General features: G+C 38.0%; 1 protein-coding gene across 5 annotated transcripts in view; it reads right to left on the reverse strand.

Moving 5' to 3' along the window:
- Positions 1–20,536, reverse strand: part of SUPT20H (SPT20 homolog, SAGA complex component) — a 37,671-nt gene that overhangs the window by 8,446 nt on the left and 8,689 nt on the right. For 3 of the 5 annotated variants that reach the window (XR_015183988.1, XM_086476405.1, XM_086476395.1), the window contains exons 5-18: positions 17,317–17,446; positions 16,194–16,297; positions 15,564–15,680; positions 15,382–15,435; positions 14,377–14,516; positions 11,470–11,626; positions 11,321–11,377; positions 10,228–10,299; positions 9,245–9,402; positions 7,547–7,579; positions 5,331–5,448; positions 3,129–3,237; positions 2,734–2,895; positions 645–957 (exon numbers count right to left, since the gene is read on the reverse strand). Coding sequence is in view for 4 of the 5 variants with exons in the window: in XM_086476405.1 (XP_086332531.1) it covers positions 645–957; positions 2,734–2,895; positions 3,129–3,237; positions 5,331–5,448; positions 7,547–7,579; positions 9,245–9,402; positions 10,228–10,299; positions 11,321–11,377; positions 11,470–11,626; positions 14,377–14,516; positions 15,382–15,435; positions 15,564–15,680; positions 16,194–16,297; positions 17,317–17,446 (1,724 nt within the window). In the remaining variant the exon portion in view is untranslated. The remainder of the gene's footprint in view (positions 1–644; positions 958–2,733; positions 2,896–3,128; positions 3,238–5,330; positions 5,449–7,546; positions 7,580–9,244; positions 9,403–10,227; positions 10,300–11,320; positions 11,378–11,469; positions 11,627–14,376; positions 14,517–15,381; positions 15,436–15,563; positions 15,681–16,193; positions 16,298–17,316; positions 17,447–20,536) is intronic. The other 2 variants (XM_086476412.1, XM_086476400.1) reach the window with 2 other exon arrangements.

The following is a 20,536-nucleotide window of genomic DNA, read 5'->3' on the forward strand; positions in this document are numbered from 1 at the left end:
ACACTGTGTCTTACAGTGACCAACTTACAACGATCACAGAATTTCATTTAGTCTGAAACACAGTTCCTGTTACACCATACAATCTACTCTTGACAGCAGTATTTGTTTTTTTAAAACCACAAAGTGAGTTTTAAAGAATGTTTAACCTCAATGTTTGATTGAATTCTTAGAAAACAAATTTGTTGTTTTCTTATATTTTACATACGACCTTTCATTCATAGGCACTTTAACATCAAATCTCTTTCCATTTTTCATTTAAAGTGGTCTGCATACAATATTCCACTTCCTCGCTGATTAACAAGAAAAGTTTTCAAACTTACAGGGCAAAACTTAAATTGAGGTAAGCCTTATGAAATTAAACTACACGCATCCAAAAAGCCAAAAGCAATAAAGGTCTTTCTTAATAGACCGTTGCAATATTCTGCTGGTAGGTGCCTCATATTTGAGAAATACAAATAATTTCTAGTGGCTCTTTGCTTTGTAATTACAAAATGAATCATCTTTTTGTATTGCAGATCCTGAAAAATATCTATCCTAATGGGTGCTGGACAGTTCTGTACCACTCCCACCCTCCCGACCCCACCGCCCCAACAACCAACCCACCCAGGGCAAATTAAGAAACCACTGTAACAAAAAAAACTTACCACACAGAGCCCACTACATTGATGAAGTTAAGTCCTGCGGGGTTGGCCATGACCTGGGTGGAGGTTGTTCCTGTAGTAATGGATGTTACCATGGTGGAAAGAGGAATGGTCATTACAGGCAGTGCCTGGCTCAGAGACATTTGCTGCTGAGCAAATGGGGTTAACAAAGTGGGCTGAGGGGTGAAGCCTGAATCTTGGGGAGTAGGGGTGGCAGAAGGGGTAATAGGAGTTGAGCTCTGAGCATCAGGAGGGTGTGGGGTCGATGAAGGGGTGTTGGTTGGAGTAGGAGTAGATGGTTTAGGAGTTCCAGACCCTGCTCATTGAGAAAAATAAAAAGTGCTAGTTTGTTATAAAAGGCCAGTCCTTTTTGTATAATAAGGTTAATGGAATCTTATTTAGCACTGACAGTTTGTTCCAGTTTAGACTGCAAGTGTTAATTTCTGCACAACACGAGCGTTGCAGCACGCACTCATTGTTAAGGATGCAGTATAGTCACACAGAAAACCCATTCTCCATGCTTAATTCCTTAAGCCATACACCGATTTGTATCCTCCAGTAAGTCCTCCCATAATTTATCGTACATTAAGTTACAACTCCATTCAGAAATACTTAAAATAAAACAATCTCTTAGTGACCATTTTAACCTAATTAATGTTTTTGTTCTGAAGTGTTAAACATATAGTCTATATGCACTGCCTGCACAATAGAATCGTGTTAAAAACATATCATGGAAAACAACAGATCCAACAAAGAACATACACTATTGCAATAATCATGGGGTCAATCTAAATTTCATTAGATAGCTAAACTCCCATTTGCCAAATTTTGATCAAATAAAAATATTTTTTTAATATTTAAGCACTAGAGAATAATACTGCATCTTTAAAAGTTACTGTGTAATGCCTTCTGCTTAAGTGTAGCATGTATAATAGCTATGTTTGTTGTGGATGCAGTAAGCACAGCTTATCAATAGAAAACAAAAACAAAAACCCCAAAAAGCTTGAGGTGTTTTTTTTTTTTTCCTTTCCTTTTGTTTTTAGCTTTCATGTCCTGCAGAAAGAAAGGAAATAGATGTGGATGTCCAGCTGTTGTGACCAGAGCCTTAAAGTAACAACTGTGTGCAGCAGATTGACATGACTCATAGCACTGACATAAAAACAGAGTAGATATGTTAGAAGAAAACTTTTACAAGTTTTCTTTTTTTCTTTGTGCAAAACAAGAAGGCAGAAAATTTACACCCTTTGAGCTATCCAGATTTTAAATTATTTAATGCAAAAAGTGTATTATAATACTGTGCAGGATACTGGGATGTGCAGTATACAATTATTCATTAAAAACCTGAAAAACTGCAGCTAGGGCTTCTCTTCATACAAATTTGTTCACGAAATGTCTCAAGACGCATGCATGTTTTAAAAAATGTTTATGACCTATACCTATGATTACAATGATCCTGTCAGTGTTAATGAAAATACTTAAACTAGGATGCCACTTCTTACTGAAATATACATTTTAACGCCTGAGAATATGGTGCCATCAGCATCAGCATCACCGCCACACTTTTCAATCAGCAATGATTTGTAAAACAGTGTAGGAGTGTTTTAGAAAAATCATCTTATCGTTTATTGTGTCACCACCTTGGGACTGATCAGATTATATACATACACAGAGATACAACTGCACCAGCTCCTATAACATTTAAAAAAACCAGATGCTTAAATTATGTAAAGGCAAACTGATCTAACATACTGTTTTTACACTGGAGGAAAAAAAAAAAAATCTACACTTCGGAATTTTATCTCATCACATCATCTACCAGCCTTTCATAAATGAGGATATCATACTAATTGCATAAAATGTATTAAAACGTATACACAGAGGGTGCATACATATATACAGAAAAAACGAACACAGTTACAATAAACATAAAATACATACAGTGAACAAGAGACCTGCCTAAAGCTGCACAACTTATACAATTTAGGGTACACTGTACACTTCAGTTTCATCATTCCACAGGTTAAGAAGTTTATCTCAGGAAGCATTTATGCAAAAGCCTAAGATTTAATGGAGAATTTAGGTCGTGACTCACTTTGTGAAGAGCTCGCAGGAGACATGGCAGCTGGAGAGAGCATGCTAACTTGATTAAGATCCATAGATTGTTTCCGAGAAAGACCAGGAGGCTTAGAAGAAGGAGGAGGAGGAGTTGGGGATTTTAGATGGCCACTTGACTGTTGTGGACTAAAAATATTACCTGAAAAAGTATAATTAAAACACATTACTGTTCTGCGAGTACATGTTAACTCAAATATTCATTAGGATACAATTTCGTGAACAATATAATAGGAAATAAAAAAAACGATGCTCTTTTCACAGATAAAAATACTGATTTTGTTTTTTTATTAAATCTTTACTAAAGGGATATCATGTCATTCTACAGCAGGCAGAACACATAAAAAGGAGACACCCAAGTCAATAAATAATTACCTGAAGAGCTACTTCCTGAACTTGAAGGTAATTTGATGGGAGGAGGTCGGTGTTTTACACCTTTCCCCAATACTGAAGACTGAACAGAGCCTGATACACTTTCTGGCTGCTAGGAGGAAAGAGAAATTAACACTACCACGGCATAATGTGAGCTTCCACATATTCAGCAGAAAAGACAATTATATTATTTTGTATTAGGCTTCTCAAAACCATGACAAAATTCCCTTCAAACATTTCAGGTTTTTATTTATTTATTTAAAAAACACAACCTATGACCGACCCTTTTTAGATAAAGTGCTTGCCATCAAGAAACAGCTTGAAAGTGTTTGTAAAATGTAAACCAAGCAAAAAATTAAAAAAAACTATTAAAAAGTGTCACTTTTCTTCGCAATTCTGAAATCCTTCCTAGTAATTTTCACAAATGCAAGAGGGACAGATGGACTTTAAATAAAAGGATAATTTGGTCTTACTCGAAAAATCACATCATTTTGTTCATTCTCCATCTGTATACATCTGCCATTTCCAACCAAATGGAATTAGAGAATGGGAGCAGGAACTTAAATACATTCAGGAAAATCCTGAATAAGCAGAAATCAACAGACATTTTCCCACTGACTTCAGAAACTTAGAACTTCACTAATCTTTTTAGAGGGAAGGTGCTCCCTTTTTGTTTGTTCTTATAACCTACTTATCAGGTTGTTTGACTTCATAAATTGACTTCAGCTAAGCAAGTCTGTGGTTCTCAGTCACCCACAATAGACCCTAAATCCTTAATTCCAACAGCTGACACCATCAAAAGACTTGAGTGAAACACATTTACAGTTATAGTCTATACATTTTTACTTACAAAGCATGTATCCCATAAATTAATGTCTAAACAAACATACAGTCCACAAACTGCTGAAAGTAGAAAATGAGGCTGTCAGTATAGTGAATGGAACATTTCAATGTTGGAGCCTAAATCTTATGTGCTTGGACTGACAAATTGCAGCATTCAGCATTGTGCAGAATCAACATTTTTGGAGAGCTTAGCTTCCAGTGATTCTCAGTAATAAAAGCCAGTCCCTCTACATGTTTCTAATTGCTTGCTTATAAATAAGAATCTTTTGAGGCAAATTCTGAGGACTACCTTTCTCTTCTACTATTAAAACCTGCTTTCTTCAGTCTAAAAATAAAGACTGATGCCCCATTCAAAAGGGGACTAGATCATTAAGTACAGTAACCTGAGTAACTTTAGTCCAGCTTTCAGTGAGGGCTTGGACAGCCAGACAAGATGACTTCCAGCAGTACCGTCCCACTCTAAGTAATTCTATGATTTTAATCTATATATACACACAGACATATATATATGCACACATGTGCATGCCTATGTCTGTATGCGCATACACACAGAAACATTCATATTCCTTTCCGCAACTGCTGGCCTCTGCATGCTGTTCTTCCGGCTGACACCAAGAACTGACTCTTTCAGAGCAACGTTCTGACATTTAAAAGTAGCCATTTAGGGGAAAGATGTAGCAAAGGAAATAGCCCAGGGGTAAAAAATTCATTTACTAGTTGGAGCCTAAATACAGCTTGGCACCAGAGTACTGAATCTGACTAAGAAAGCCAGAAGCAGCAAGTAAAACACAAGGCAAAGCCAACAGGCACGAGAATTTGGGAATGCTGGGATTTCTACCGGATGTGTGCATGCAAACACATTCACTTCAAAGTTTTCGGTGGGTGGTTTTGTTGGTGGTTTTTTGTTTTTTTTTTTGGTTGGGGATTTTTTGGAAAGTTTTCCTCTTCAAAGTAAAGAGAAAATAATTTTAGTAATTTCTCAGATACTAAATCTGCTTCTGTGTTTACTGACCTGTAAAATAAAATGCATAGCTGCATTTTACTATACTGCTCTGTGAAAAGTTCAGATGAACAGGGAGGGGAAAATGCTACAACAAAACCTTGGAGCTGACCATACTATACGTGGGGAAAAAAAAAAAGGTATGGCTAAAAGACACAACATTTGACTAGTGGAAACAAAAGTGCTTTCCTCCAACTTTTTCAATATACTGACATGGAATGATGATGACAATAAAACACATTAAAATTAATTCAGAATGAAATTTTTAGGTTATTTTACTTTTAAATGTGGATAGCAAAAATTGTTCTAATAATTCAATAATCAATTGCAAATAAAAGAAATATACAGCTTGATAAACTCACTTCCATTTCCTTCCCTGGAGAAAGATGACTAAGGTTGACTGATCCACTGGAATTATGAAACATTTTCACAGGACATTTAGCTTCATTTTGTACTAACTCCTGATACTGGTTCACCACCCTGAAACAAACAATGAGGACATAAAAAGATTAACAACTTTGAACTTCTAAAGTAGATACATATATGTAAACATACAATTGTATGTGTTACATAGTCATATAATATATATTTTATACACAATTACATAGTACGTAAGTATATATATATAAAATAGAGACGCACATATATAAAATATATCTATATCTCTATATATCTTTCTACTTTATGCTCCTGGGCTCTTTTCTTAGATGTATTCTATTTTAATTTTTATTCTAATGCAAAATACAGTTTAAGAAACAAGTTCAAGAAACACTCTTTTGGAGGGACAAGCAAAACAGCCAACAGAACAGTTCCCTTCCCAAAAGCAACTGCAGTTCTTTGGGTTGTCAGTCAATGAGGATCATTCCCTTCACAGGGGTCCAGAATCTTTTACAAAGCTGTGTTCTCTGCTTATGCCCCCTGTGGAACAGTCAACCCTCTTTTAACTGGAGGTCTAGGTCAGCTGAGGACTCTGAAGGCAAGGGATGAACTAAGAGGTCCATACTGAATGTACGTCCAAGAACCAGTTATCACAGCAAAAGTGATCACTCTCTGAGCACCAGGACAGCCAGGTCTTACCCTATGAGACTAATGAGCAGTGATGGATCCAGGAATTTAAAGCATGAATAGCATCAGGCAAACAAGTTTAAAATACTGCTCTACCAAATCAAATACTGCACCTCTACTAACCTGCGAGAACTAAGTTGAGTGAATACTGTTTCACAAATATGAGCAGAATATACAAAGTGACCAAGCAGACTTGAAAATCCAGCTGAAGGGCTGTTGTCACACTCTGGCAGAACAAACCTCAATGAAAAACTGCTGCAATACTTCCCCCAGCTTACACCCAAATGCGATGAACCACGCTTCATTTTGGTATAGCACTGATTCAATATGCTGTTACGTGACTAATGCAGACATAAGCAAGGGCCCCAAGATACACGGCAGAGGAAAGGGGGCAGTGTACTTTTTTCAGCAATTACATTTTACATTGCCTTAAATTACAGTAGAATCAAAGTAACAAAATGCCGTGTACTCAAAAAGGTGGCCCTGCCCTCCTTCCTCCTCTACTGTTTCTTCTTGTCCTAGTCCCTGAAACCCAACGGCTTATTCTGATAGAAGGATTTGTACAACCCAGCGACAAACCTATCAGGAAATCAATCCCTAGACCCTCGTATCATTGTTCAGGTAGTTTTCAGCCAACCAATCCCCCAATTCATCTTACAGCATGAACAGGAAAAGTCTCTATCAGCACAAAGGAGGCAGAAGCAAATATTAACAAGAAGTTTCTTGATCAAGATTATCTAGTAAAACAAAGGACATTATTACTGACTTTTGACCAAATCAAGGACCCATCTCCCTGCCAGGCACGTAGGAGTGTGGGGGGTTAAGAGCTATGGCATGTCCATCACCTCGAGGTCTCCTTTGAAGGCACAAATCCAGAATTGGCTTTCACAGAGATTGTTCTTTAAAGGTTCTTGTGCTCATATGCACAAAGAAACAGAGGTATCTGTAACATGATGCACACTGACAAGTATTTGATAACTGCCGCCTCAGTTATCCAAGAATTGCTACTCCTAATCACGCTACAACTAAAATACATTGGAAAACCGTTTTGTAACTTGCTTCTCGAATAAAGCTGAATCCAGTAATGCACAACACACAAAAATAAGTTGTATATATATTAAGTGCTAGATTACACTTAAAGTTCAATTTCCATGATTGCTAATCTACCATACAAAATGTCAAGACGAAATTCCTGCTAAATGCTCTCAGAATTTCATTATTACCTGTGTAATCACGAATAATTGTGCAAATAACTGTAGCAACATGCTTGAAATTTAGGTAGCGGAAAAAGCTGTATTCACTTATTTGCTTTCCTCTATTCTTCCTTGCTTGTTAAATACAGAAACTGCACACTATATCCTATTTCTTGTTATGATGATTAATTAATCTTATTTTCCTCATCTGTTCTGCATCTGTTTTCATAATCACAACATTAGCAGTCATAATGACTACAAGGAACAAAATTAATTATTTGGCATCAAGCCAAATGGTTGTACATACTATATTAATTTACCTTTCAGCATCAGTCTTCGAACCAATAAGGAACCTGAAATGGAAAATGTAAACATGTTCTCAGTCACGAATTGAACTAAAAGAATATTTTTTTTAAATCACAAAACTGTCAATGCTGCTCTTTTTTCACACCTGCTGAAAATAGAAGTCCATTTAATGGACTGGGTATTATTTAGTACTTGAAATACAAACTTGGTTTCAGAACTATGTATACACATGGTCTAATATGGTGCCCTTTAAGAGTAAATTACCTAGAAAGCAAAAGGCAGAATGTAGAAGTTCTCTATTTTACACTTTCCAAAAAATGGAAGTGAATAACTGCTACAGAATTGCTACTGTAAAAAGCACAAGGTAAAAGTTATGTATAAAATAAAACTATCAACATGCTCACACTGAAATATAAACATGTGTCCTGTGGGTATGGCAGAAACACCCCTACCTGTAATATTTTAACAAACATTTTGTTCCCATTATTTGATTTCACTTATGCAAATTCCAATTTCCTCGTGATCTTCCAGAACTCCTAAATAAGCATTTCTTTTTTTGTGTCATACTTACGGCTTGCAAACTTAGCACTTCAGTGATTTTTTTTTTTTGTTTTTGTAAACACTATAGACCTTTTCTCTGTTTCTCTGGCTCAAAAAAATAAATATTTTATTTTACAGCAGAACAACAAAAATGTCTTCCGCACCTTTCACTTCACATGACACCGCTTTCTAATGAGGAAGTATCCAAATGTTGATGAACTTCAACTGCTAATGTCTTAAAAATAATGGACTAGAGCAGTGATTTCCAAAAACCCCCAGGCACCTAAAACCTATAAAACCTTCTAATTCTTAGGCTTACTACACAACTGTAAGGCAGCACTTCTCTTCTAGGAAGACCAGTACCAAGTACATGTGCTGGAGTGGCTGGGGTAGAGTTAATTTTCTTCACAGGAGCTAGTATGGGCTGTGGTTTGGATTTGTGCTGGAAACACTGTTGATAACCCAGGGATGTTTCAGTTACTGCTGAGCGGTGCTTGCACAGAGCCAAGGCCTCTTCTGCTTCTCTCATCACCCGCCAGTGCGTGGGCTGTGGGTGCACAAGGAGTTGGGAGGGGACACAGCCGGGACAGCTGACCCCAACTGACCAAAGCGATATCCCACACCGTGTGACATCATGCTCAGCATATAAAGCTGGGGGAAGAAGGAGGAAGGGGGGGCATTCAGAGTGATGGCGTTTGTCTGCCCAGGTAACCATTACATGTGATGGAGCTCTGCTGTCCTGGAGATGGCTGAACACCTGCCTGCCGATGGGAAGCAACGAATTAATTCCTTGGTTTGCTTTGCTTGTGTGCATGGCTTTTGCTTTACCTATTAAACTGTCTTTATCTCAAGCCACAAGTTTTCTCACTTTTGCCCTTCTGATTCTCTCTCCCAATTGGTTGGTCCCAATACCAACCCTTAAAGAACGCCACTCGTCACTGATCTCCACTCAGACATCAAGATGTAACATAAACATAAATTTAAGATATATTGGTTGCTTGTTTTTTTCTTTTTGTTCAAAAAACTTTAGGTTCATTAGCTGAATTTTTCAAACAAAACTCTTAGATCAGATTTCTAGCTCTGGAGTACTTTTATGACTGAAAATGATAAGTAATGCTTGTCTTCCTTCAGCTATCAGACCACAGCACAACTTAAAAGAACATGTAACTTACTGTGACGGAGCTAATAGGTTGTCATTTTCCTCATCACCTTTGAGTGTCTGAATTTTACCGTAATACAAGGGATTTCCAAGAGACTGAAAAATCGTCAGTTTTGTTTTTTGAAGCTGATTACCAACTTCACATTCAAACACATAATCATCTTTTATTTCCTAAAAAGATGGGAGAAAATAACCAAGTAAATCTTAGAGCTAGTAAAATATGCCAGATCTATACAATACAGTAAGAAACACCCTATAAAAAAGGTAAGTATATATACTCTATAAGAAGTGGTGCATTATCTAAAATGAAAGTGATTTGAGAAGAAGTTGTTCTGAGTAAAAAGTTGGAGATGAAGATTAAGTTCTATGAGAAGGTATTACTTTTTGCTAATATGAAACTACAAAGACATCATGATAGATGCTGTTAATAAAAACAGTATCTCACCTCTGGAATTACAAAGAATTAATGAATTCATTTATGGCTAATTATACTGTATGCCTACTTCTTATCAAGTCATGCAATTTGTGCCAAAAAACTTAAGGTTCAACTTAAACACAGCAGAAAGAGCTTTTTGTAAGAGGTATTTAATATTACTTAATCTCTTTCTAAATTTAACATTTTAACAGAAGCTCTTTTTCACGAATCTTTTGAGCATCTGTGTGAAGAAAGCAATTTTTCGAGCAGAGTACTGCTCTCTGTAAAGTATTATGCTTTCTTTACTATTCAGCAACAGCACATGTTACTTAGGACATTAAATTTGCTTTTCCTTGTATTTCAGGAAAACTTGAGGAAGTTACAAGACTGATCACATGCATACTGCACTGTATGAAATGACAACTATCTGTGGTCATCTTTCTGTGTCTATATGGCACATGGAAGATTAATTAATTAATTTGGGGGAGGGAAGATTATTCCCACATTACTTTGATTTTGTTGAAATAAGAGGCATTTTAATTAAAGACAGAGAAGTTTGCCCAAAGGTCTAACCTACTCACATGTGCTGGCCAGACAGTTGGTTGTGAGTCATCAGGCTTGATAGACTTTTCCACTTTGGCATATTTTTCCACCTTAAAGAAAATGGAGATACCAGGAAAGAAAGAACAACAGTCACATTGGGCCAGAGTTAAAGTCCATCTAGCACAGCTTCTTGTTTTTAACTGTGACTAACACTATGGGCTTAAAAAGTGAGTGCAAGAAACAAGACAAGAATAGCTTGAAACTTTGTACAGCATCCCCTCTTTGTGTTATGCATTCAGAAAAAGTAAACTGGAGAACTTTACATTTATTCTGTTATCTCACATTTACTACATAAACTTAACAGAGGTTTGAAACATGGCTTAAGACTACAGACCGCAGTCACTGCCTGCAATGTGGAATGGTTAAGAATTTCCCAGTACCAGTAACTCCTAAAGACTCCGACGAGGTCAGGTGCAACACTGTCGAAGTGCAAAGAGACAGGAGGTTTGTACAAACTTACAGCATCGTTTCATGTATAATGCACACTCTTGCCAGCCCTATTAAGTCCAAAGCTACAGTCTTGTCTAGTCTACTGAGTCCCTTCTGCATGCTAGTAGTATGTGTTCTGGCAGTGCCAGAAACTGAGAATGTGAATGTCCCTGAGAGAAGAACGCACAACAGAGAGTGATCAGAAGAATCCCCAACTCAAGTTCTCTGTATAAAAAATTAAACTATTGAAAATACGATGTCTCATAGTATGGTAACATGTCAAAAAAGAAGTATTTCTACCAAGCTGAGAAATTACTAATTTTAAAATAATTTTGTTCTCCTTACTTTTCCTATTTGTTATATTACCAAACTTCAAATAGACATGTGCTCACTGAACCCACAGATGAGCGACACCAAAGGTCTGTTTGAACTACTTATCTCATCCAAACTACCACATTACAGTTGCAATGTATTCCAATGTGGTTTAGCTTGTGTTTATACCTTACAGTAAAAGAAAAATAATTTTAAACATTAAAATCACTCCCATTTTTTAAAGGTCATTCTTTGACACTGGATACTCTGTAGTCACTTCTTTATACAATACAATTGCTAATAATTGCTAATGCTAACAACAGGACTTACATCCACTTCAGAAGGTGCAGTCAAGTAGCAAGGGTTCTGTTTCCACATATCTACGCACTGGAAAGTGAAGAAAAAGAAGAAGTATTAATATATCAAATGTTTTAAATAAATAGTTAGAAGTATACCCACCGATGTCTCAGAACACTTACATTTCCAGCTTTAGAAATTTTGAGGTCATACTGCTGGGCTCCTTTCCTCTCCTTTCTTTTCTGTAAGTAGTCAAGTAGTCTAAGCTGAGGTGGAGTTGAGTAGTGAGCTACTTCCTGCTGTCTGTTCAGAGACGACCTTGAGTACCTTTTGAAGCACCTATGGTAAAATGACAGATAAGCTTGTGAAACCATCAAAATTAAATTCCCCACTGCCTGTGTACAAACACAAAAATATGCAGAAAAATGCTACTTACATTCAGACGAAAAGGCAGGTTTTGAAATATTAATACAAAATTGCTATACTGGATTACACTGTACAAATCAAACTCTTAGTTTCATATTTTTAAAAAATACTAGTATTCTGTTCATGTCTTTCAGCACTAAGAATGGGGTTATTTTTGAAATGCATGATTGAAGTACATTGTCAAAATGAGTAACTAACTGAGAAGTTGCCAAGCTTAAAATATTTCTATATTATAGATTTCAGTTCTGTCACAAGATCTGTGTACTGCTTATGTAACTATAAAGTTAGAAAGACAGTAACTACTCTCCATTCTTTGTCATCTGCCAAACCCATTTTTACATTAATGCTGTTCTGGACATTCATTTAACACCTTTGCTTCTTTTTCTGGTGGAATGTTTGTTGATCATCAAGCTCTGATTTTACAGACACTCACAAATCCACAGGCCCTGATGGGATGCACCAGTGAGCACTGAGGGAGCTGGCAGATGCTGTTGCTACACCACTCTCGATCATCTCTGAAAGGCTGTGGCAAACAGGAGAGGTGCCTGAGGACCGGAGCAAAGCCAATGTCACTCCAGTCTTCAGAAAGGCCAAGAAGGAGGACCCAGGAAACTACAGGCCAGTCAGCCTCACCTCCATCCCTGGAAAGGTGATGGAACAACTCATTCTGGCTGTTATCTCTGAACAGGTGGAGGAAAAGAAGGTTATCAGGAGTAGTCAGCATGGATTCACAAAGGGGAAGTTACGCCTGACCAACATGATAGGTTCCTTTGATGGTATGAGTGGCTGAGCAGATGAGGGGAAAGCAGTGGATGTTGTCTACCTTGACTTCAGCAAGGCTTTTGACACTGTCTCCCACAACATCCTCATAGGGAAGCTTTAGAAGTGTGGGATAAATGAGTGGACAGTGATGTGGTTTGAGAACTGGTCCTGGAGCTAGCAGTGTTCCCCAGGGGTCAGTACTGGGTTCAGTCTTGTTCAACATATTCATCAATGACCTGGATGAAGGGACAGAGTGCACCCTCAGCAAGTTTGCTGGTGATACAAAACTAGGAGTGGCTGACACACCAGAGGGCTGTGCTGCCATTCAGCAAGACCTGGACAGGCTGGAGAGCTGGGCAGAGAGGAACCTGATGAGATTTGATAAGGGCAAGTGTAGGGTCCTGCACCCGGGAAGGAATAACCCCATGTACAGGTACAGGTTGGGGGCTGACATGCTGGAGAGCAGCTCTGCGGAGAAGGACCTGGGAGTCCTGGTGGACAGAAAGTTATCCATGAGCCAGAAACATGCCCTTGTGGCCAAGAAGGCCAATGGTATCCTGGGGTGCATTAAGAAGAGTGTGGCCAGCAGGTCGAGGGAGGTTCTTCTCCTCCTCTACTCTGCCCTAGTAAGGCCACATCCAGAGTATTGTGTCCAGTTCTGCGCCCCCAAGTTCAAGAGAGACAGGGAACTACTGGAGAGAGTCCAGCAGAGGGCTACAAAGATGATTAGGCAAGTGGAGCATCTCTCTTATGAGGAAAGGATGAGAGACCTGGGGCTCTTTAGCCTGGAGAAGACTGAGAGGGGTCCTTATCAGTGCTTATGAATATCTAAAGGGCGGGTGCTGAGGATGGGGCCAGGCTCTTTTCAGTGGTGCCTAGTGACAGGACAAGGGGCAATGGGCACAAACTGGAGCACAGGAAGTTCTGCCTCAACATGATGAAAAATTTCTTTACATTGAGGGTGACAGAGCACTGGAACAGGCTGCCCAGGGAGGGTGGGGAGTCTCCTTCTCTGGAGATATTCAAAACCCACCTGGATGCAGTCCTGTTCGACCTGCTCTAGGAGAACCTGCTTTAGCAAGGAGTTGGACTAGATGATCTCCAGAGGTCCCTTCCAACCTTTATCATTCTGTGATTCTGTGACAGCTCAATCAATTTCACTGTTTACACTTTTTTAGACATTACCACTGGTTGTACATTAGCATAGTATTGCAATGCAAATCTAGTTTTAAATATTTCAGTAATTCTGACAGACCATTAGTACATTTTCATTCTACAGAGTGAATGCAACTCTCTTAGTAGAACAAATGTGAACCACTTCAAGGTTTTGTGGAAAAAAAGTGAACAACCATGCACAAAAGTGAAACAATTTCAATGCTTTGTATATAGTGCATTCCACATTACTTTTAAGTTTTCTAAGATTCTAGTATGCCTACACTTCTGTTTAGTCTGAACATCAAGCATATAAATAAATTCCCTTGATTTCCTCGTTCAGGGTTAAATTTGTACATAGCTTTTAACAAATCGTAGACCATCATGCATCTTATCCATTTATATGTTTTACATTACTGAGCTGCCATCTGTCTCAGCTTACAGCTGAATTCTCTAAAAGGACAAAATCAAACCTGCAATATAATGCATTCTGTTAAGAGAATTATATACACATTCTTATGATATACAAAAATAAGCATTACAGTATCTACTACTAATTGATACATAGTACAATATTGAGCACTAAAAAATAAGATATAATTTCTTGACTGTTCCTCATATTCCTAATACTTAAATAGATATGACATATGAGAAGCAAAATTTTCACATAAATCATTACTTATATTTTTCTTTAAAACACTTAATAAAATTTCACAGAAAGTCTCAACGTGCTTCACACTGAAACCTACCGTTTCATGGGGCGAGTATTCATCTTCTGCTTGTTGTACAGGAGCCTGTTTGTAGTACAGGTCACTGCTATTGAAGGATCAAGACACAAAGGCTCTGCAGTAGCCAAAATAAGTTGGCTCTCAAGTAGGAGTTTGTCCTCCTGTAACATACACAGCTATTAATAAACGTCAAAATATGAGGACTTTTACACTAATTAAGTTGATATATACCTATGCATATGTGCATGTTATCTTTAAGAAAACTGAAAATATTGTGTGTGGATAGTCAACAAAAGAAAATATCCAACAGTTAAGTATCATTAACCATCATTATGTGTTACAGAGCTCTGGGTGGGTTTTCTAACAGGAAAAGAAATCCTTCTGAAAAGTAGGGGGCATGTTCTGCTTTTTTGTGTTTTCTGTGTTTGTTTTAAACACAGTACTAGGGGCAATGAAATCCTTTTCCTGTCAGTGACTTATATTAACGGACACAATCAGTGCCATAGAGATGATCTACCTGGGACTTCAGATTACAATGTGAAATGGATTTGAGCATGGTTGTGGCTCCGAAATACAAACGAGCACATGGAGTATACCATGCTGTTCAGCATTTAACTAACTCTAACTGTACAACTGTAGTTACTTAGGATTCTCTTTATCAATAGCAAAATGATGCTAGAGGAGTACTTGTGTCATTAGACCCCAACTGCTGTTCTGGGGCTGTAAGTTGAAGATGAATGAAGCAAGATAAACTAGTTAGAATAATTCTGCATTACCAAAAATTAAGGTCTGATTCTATTAAACTTTTAGCAAATCCTATTGTTTTCTAGTGCATCTTGTGGGAAGATGTTATTAACAGCTCTCTGGACTGTGCACCATGCACCACTATGCTCATGACTGACAGTTTGAATTAATAAAAAATATCATCAGTTTTGTTTATCAGAATTTACTAAACAAACAATTTAAATACATTTTATTTTACATTTACTGCATCACTGTAAAGTTTTAAAGTAATTCCTAACCCACCTGTGTCCATTTGTGGTTGTCACTTGTTATAGAATGCACATCACAAATTAAAGTCTGAGGAAGAAGATATAACAGGAATTAGCTTTCAACTAAATAAGATTTCTTGACATATGTTCAGTAACAGTTCATATCCAGCCTAGGAACTACCACAACACTGAGGAATGACTTAAAACGCTTCTCACCTGCATTGTAGGACGCAAAAGAATGTGCTTGCTTTGGTACGTTGGAGACTTCATGTTACCAGACTGCCTATAGTCACGTATTTCTGCTATGACACACCCACAATGAAAAATATTAACCTAGTTGAAACAAAAAAAAATTTGTAAATAGTCAAATACTTACCAGTCTGCCTCAGCCCCTCCCTTCAAAAAGCAGTTTGTTATAGATCACACGAAATTGAATAACAATATGAATAATCCCAATCACCAATTTTGTCAGACCAGCAGTCTTTACTATATACCTAGACATACCTAAAACACAGGCTTCAAATGTAGCTTTCTCATATGCCAGCCATGTAGTTCTAAGAAATTCTTATGCCAACAGAAAGAACAAAGGACATTTTACTAGAGCGCAGAGCTGAAGTTGCTTGGCAGCCTAAACCATAGCAATCTCTCTTCTGTCCCTTTCTCCCCAGTATTTTACTGTTTTTCCTATCCATCAATAAAATATTTATTTGGGGCATAAAAATATTACAGTTTCAAATGCACAAGTGTTTTACATCTTGTGGCTATCACCTATGCAAAGCATTCAAAAAAATCAAGGTCTATCTGGGTACAAAATGCAAGTTCTTTCTGAAAACAAAACTTTCAGACCTGAGATTTTTCTAGAAGATCAACCAAAATAGGTGGTAGTTCCTCTGCATCCAAATATTCAAGCAGCTCTCCTTCCTCATAAGGCAGCCGAATGGTCTCAGAATCTGGATTTAAACAAAACATATTGCTTTCTTTTGCCTTTCAAGTTCAACCTTCTCCAACATGAAATCTAAAACAAGCTTGCCACAGGAAAAAGCAGGGCCAGTGGAAATCTAATCAAACAGGCAACTTTTTCACACAGTATTAATTTTTACATCCACTTCTGTTCCCAGAGCTTGATTTTGCTCTTATCGTGCCAAAAGGCAACATGCCTCCATAGCTCAATGGGACAAAATTTTGGCTCCCAGCTGATACACTGTATGCTTTTATTGCACACCACAGTACCAGCGGCATGAAGACAGACTGGGAGAGTTGGAAAAGGCTCCAGGGGGACCTTATAGTGATCTTCCAATACCTGAAAGGGTCTATAAGGCAGCAGGGGAAGAACTGCTCACAAGGATTGGTAGCAATAGGACAAGGGGTAACGGTTTTAAGCTAGAAAAGGGTAGATTTAGGTTGGACATTAGGAAAAAGTTCTTTAATATGAAGGTGGTGAATCACTGGAACAGGTTGCCCAGAGAGGTAGTGGAAGCCCCATCCCTGGAGACATTCAAGGTCAGGCTTGATGCGGCTCTGAGATGTCCCTGCTTATTGTAGGGGGAGGTTGGACTAGATGACCTTTAGAATCCCTTCCAACCCAATACATTCTATGATTCTATGAAGATGCAACCAAAGTGGTACACAGACGCCTTTAGTCAGATCTAGATTCAGGAAGAAGTAAAAGAAACAATTTGACAGAAGGAACCTGAAGCTGAAGAAACTCAGATAAGCAACTCAGGAAGCTATGGGAAAAGAAGAGAATGGAAGGCTACCAAAAAGGCTCAAATCCACTGATTTATGCTGCACTGTTAGAGACTGTTTCAGAGTACCTCACAGCTTTATGTAAATTTTTGGTTCAAGTACAATTGTTGTTTTTTTTTCAGATGGGACTACATTAGAAGTGAAACAGTTAAATGTAAGCAACAACACATTCTATATAGAGTATTCTGAGTATTTTAAAAAATTAAAGAAAAAAAAATATTACCTGAACCATTTTTTCCCCTGAGCATAAGTGAATAACCCTCATTTCCCGGATAGAGGTTCACTACCAAACATGACAACGTCTCCTGCATAACCAGCTTCTCAAGTAAATTCACATTTCGCCTCAGCTTCTGCTTTAAAAGTAAACATTGCTCATGAACATAATACTATCAAGCAATTATTAGAAATAAAAACAATTGCAGGAATGAGTACTATTTAATGTTGAAGTATATATCTAAACAAGCCCAGTTAAATTTAATTGCAGTGTATTCAGCAGAGTATATACATTAAGTATTATTATACATACTTACATACACAGGTTTTTTTAAAAAACCCACTCATTTAAATTAAAAAACCCTTGAATTATAAGTCCACAGACAACACAGTTAACAAGAACGACCCTACGCTACAATGCTGTAAATCTACTCTACACTATTATTTGTATCACTTCTATGAGCATCATTTATACGCTACACATTTTTTGATAACAACAACATTATTTAGTTACTTTCAGATATTCCTAACAGAAGCAGATATTTCTTTCTAGGATCAAAATATTGAATTACAGCACTTGGAAACTTTCTCAATTGCATTGCCTTGTCTGCATTTGCTGAAATCCAATCCAGCAGGTGCAAAGACTACTCCCCTATTTAATTGTAAGAACTACCTTTTCCACATATAACAAGATTTTTAAAATTAATTAGTATGTTTCAAAGACCCCATATACTTTCTACAAATTTAAACGTTTTAAAAGCCCACTTATAACTTAAAACAATCAATTCTAAACCTCAGATAATTTTATACCTTCAGGTTGGAGGCTAGTTTTCCTAGCTGAACACTAGCTCTGGGTGGAGCCATTCACGGGAAATTAACCCTAGTGCTCTACCAAGCCTACCTAACCACTCATTTCACTTACACCCAACTAAGTAGTAGTGGGCTATCTCTTTCTGAACAAATTTATCTTTCCAGAGATACTGAGAAGATAGAAAGCAGAATCATTACTTATAGGTGAATGAACTAAGAGAAAAAGACCAAAACCCCAAATCCCACATCAATACAAACCAACAGATCATTTTAACAGGTATGCAGAGAAAAAGGAGAATCTTTTCCATCTCCTGCTATGTAGTTTTAGAACCATTGCCCAAAGTCAACTTTTCCCTGTGCATCAAGAGTGATGGTGACTACATCTTACTGGCTTTTAGAGTTTAGAAATCATGGAAACTAACACAAGAAAAGGACAAAGTAGCACATAAACCCTAGAGAATTAATGGGGAAAGAACTGTAGCAGCAAGGGACAATGGAGGAAAACATGCCAGGGCAGCAACAGATGCAGAGTGTGCTCAGGAAAGCCAGTTCCTCACACAGCCTGTTAGCAAAACCTTCTTGAGTTAAAACTCCTGTTAACCCCTCCACAACATCAGCCCTAAAACAGGAGGCTGCACATGCACCACTTCAATTTTCAGATACATCACTGAGCAGCAATTGGGCTTTCACTCAGAAATAGTATGATGCAACCTCAGGTACAGTAAATGCCCTTTGAAAGCAAAGTCAACACTCAACTACCCTGACTTCTTTTGTCTTAAGAACTCAGTCATCTTTTGATGGAAAAGCTGGGGTTTTTTTGTTTGTTTGTTTCGGTGTTGGGTTTTTTTTGTTTTTGTTTTTTTTTTTTTGTTATTTTGGGGGTTTTTTCCCTCAGTGTTGGGTAGATTTGCAGATAACACTAAACTGGGTGGCAGTGTTGCTGGAGGATAGGAAGGCTCTGCAAAGTGATCTGGACAGGCTGAGGCCAATGCTATGAGGTTCAACAAGTCCAAGTGCCGGGTCCTGCACTTGGGTCACAACAACCCCATGCAATGCAACAGGCTTGGGGATGAGTGGCTGGAAAGCTGCCCGGCAGAAAAGGACGTGGGGGTGCTGGTCGACAGCCAGCTGAACATGAGCCAGCAGTGTGCCCAGGTGGCCAAGAAGGCCAACAGCATCCTGGCCTGTATCAGCAATAGTGTGGCCAGCAGGAGTAGGGAGGTGATCGTGCCCCTGTACTCAGCACTGGTAAGGCCTCACCTCGAATACTGTGTGCAGTTTTGGGCCTCTCTCTACAAGAGGGACATTGAGGTGCTGGAGCGTGTCCAGAGAAGGGCAACAAAGCTGGTGAAGGGACTGGAGAATTTATGAGGAGCAGCTGAGGGAACTGGGGTTCTTCAGTCTGGAGAAGAGGAGGCTGAGGGGAGACCTTATCGTTCTCTACAACTACCTGAAAGGAGGTTGTAGCGAGGTAGGGGTCGGTCTCTTCTCCCAAGTACGAAGTGACAGGACAAGAGGAAATGGCCTCAAGTTGCACCAGGGAAGGTTTAGATTGGACATTAGGAAAAATTTCTTCACTGAAAGAGTGGGCAAACATTGGAACAGGCTGCCCAGGGAAGTGGTGGAGTCACCATCCCTGGAGGTGTTCAAAAAACATGTACATATGGCACTTCGGGACATGGTTTAGTGGGCATGGTGGTATCAGGTCAACAGTTGGACTTGATGATCTCAGAGGTTTATTCCAACCTCATGATTCTATGATTCTACGATTAATACTTTCATATTTAGATATGCAATGGCATTAGGACAGAAAGGAATATGAGAATTCTGTAACAGTTGACTTAAAAAAGGATCATCCAGTTATGCAAGACAGGTTAAGAAGAAATTAATTATTGAAACTAAAGTTATATTTAAAAATAAAAAAGGCAATAAAAAACCAAAATCCAGTTCCATTCCTCTATTATTGGGACAGAATCAATACTGCTTCTAGAAGTTATTACTGATAATACTTTTAACATTTCTAATTCAACTTTATCATTTTCATGAAAAGGATCACTCAATTAAGAGCATTATTGAATCCAAAATACAGGTACTCAATTTATACTACATAGTAACCACTCAGAATTTCTAAACAGTTCATATTTTTTCAATAGAAATTTGTCTTTGCATGCAAGAAACAGCCATGAGATTTATTTTATGCAAGGCCTCTGCACCTTAAACACCTCACGAGTAAAATACAGATTAGTAATTCAATTGTAAATGTAATTAGATTGAGTTAATTGCATCACTCTCTAATTTAAATTTCTTCAGTGAATGACATGTTACTTTTATTTTTTAATTTTTAGCTTTCGGTCAATAATAGTTGGCCAGTTATGGCTTGGTTTGGTTTTTTTTTGGTAGGTTTCATTTTTTTGGAGGCT

The sequence above is a fragment of the Leptosomus discolor genome, chromosome 1 (genome assembly GCF_034619465.1).
Source record: "Leptosomus discolor isolate bLepDis1 chromosome 1, bLepDis1.hap2, whole genome shotgun sequence".
Taxonomy (NCBI): domain Eukaryota; kingdom Metazoa; phylum Chordata; class Aves; order Leptosomiformes; family Leptosomidae; genus Leptosomus; species Leptosomus discolor.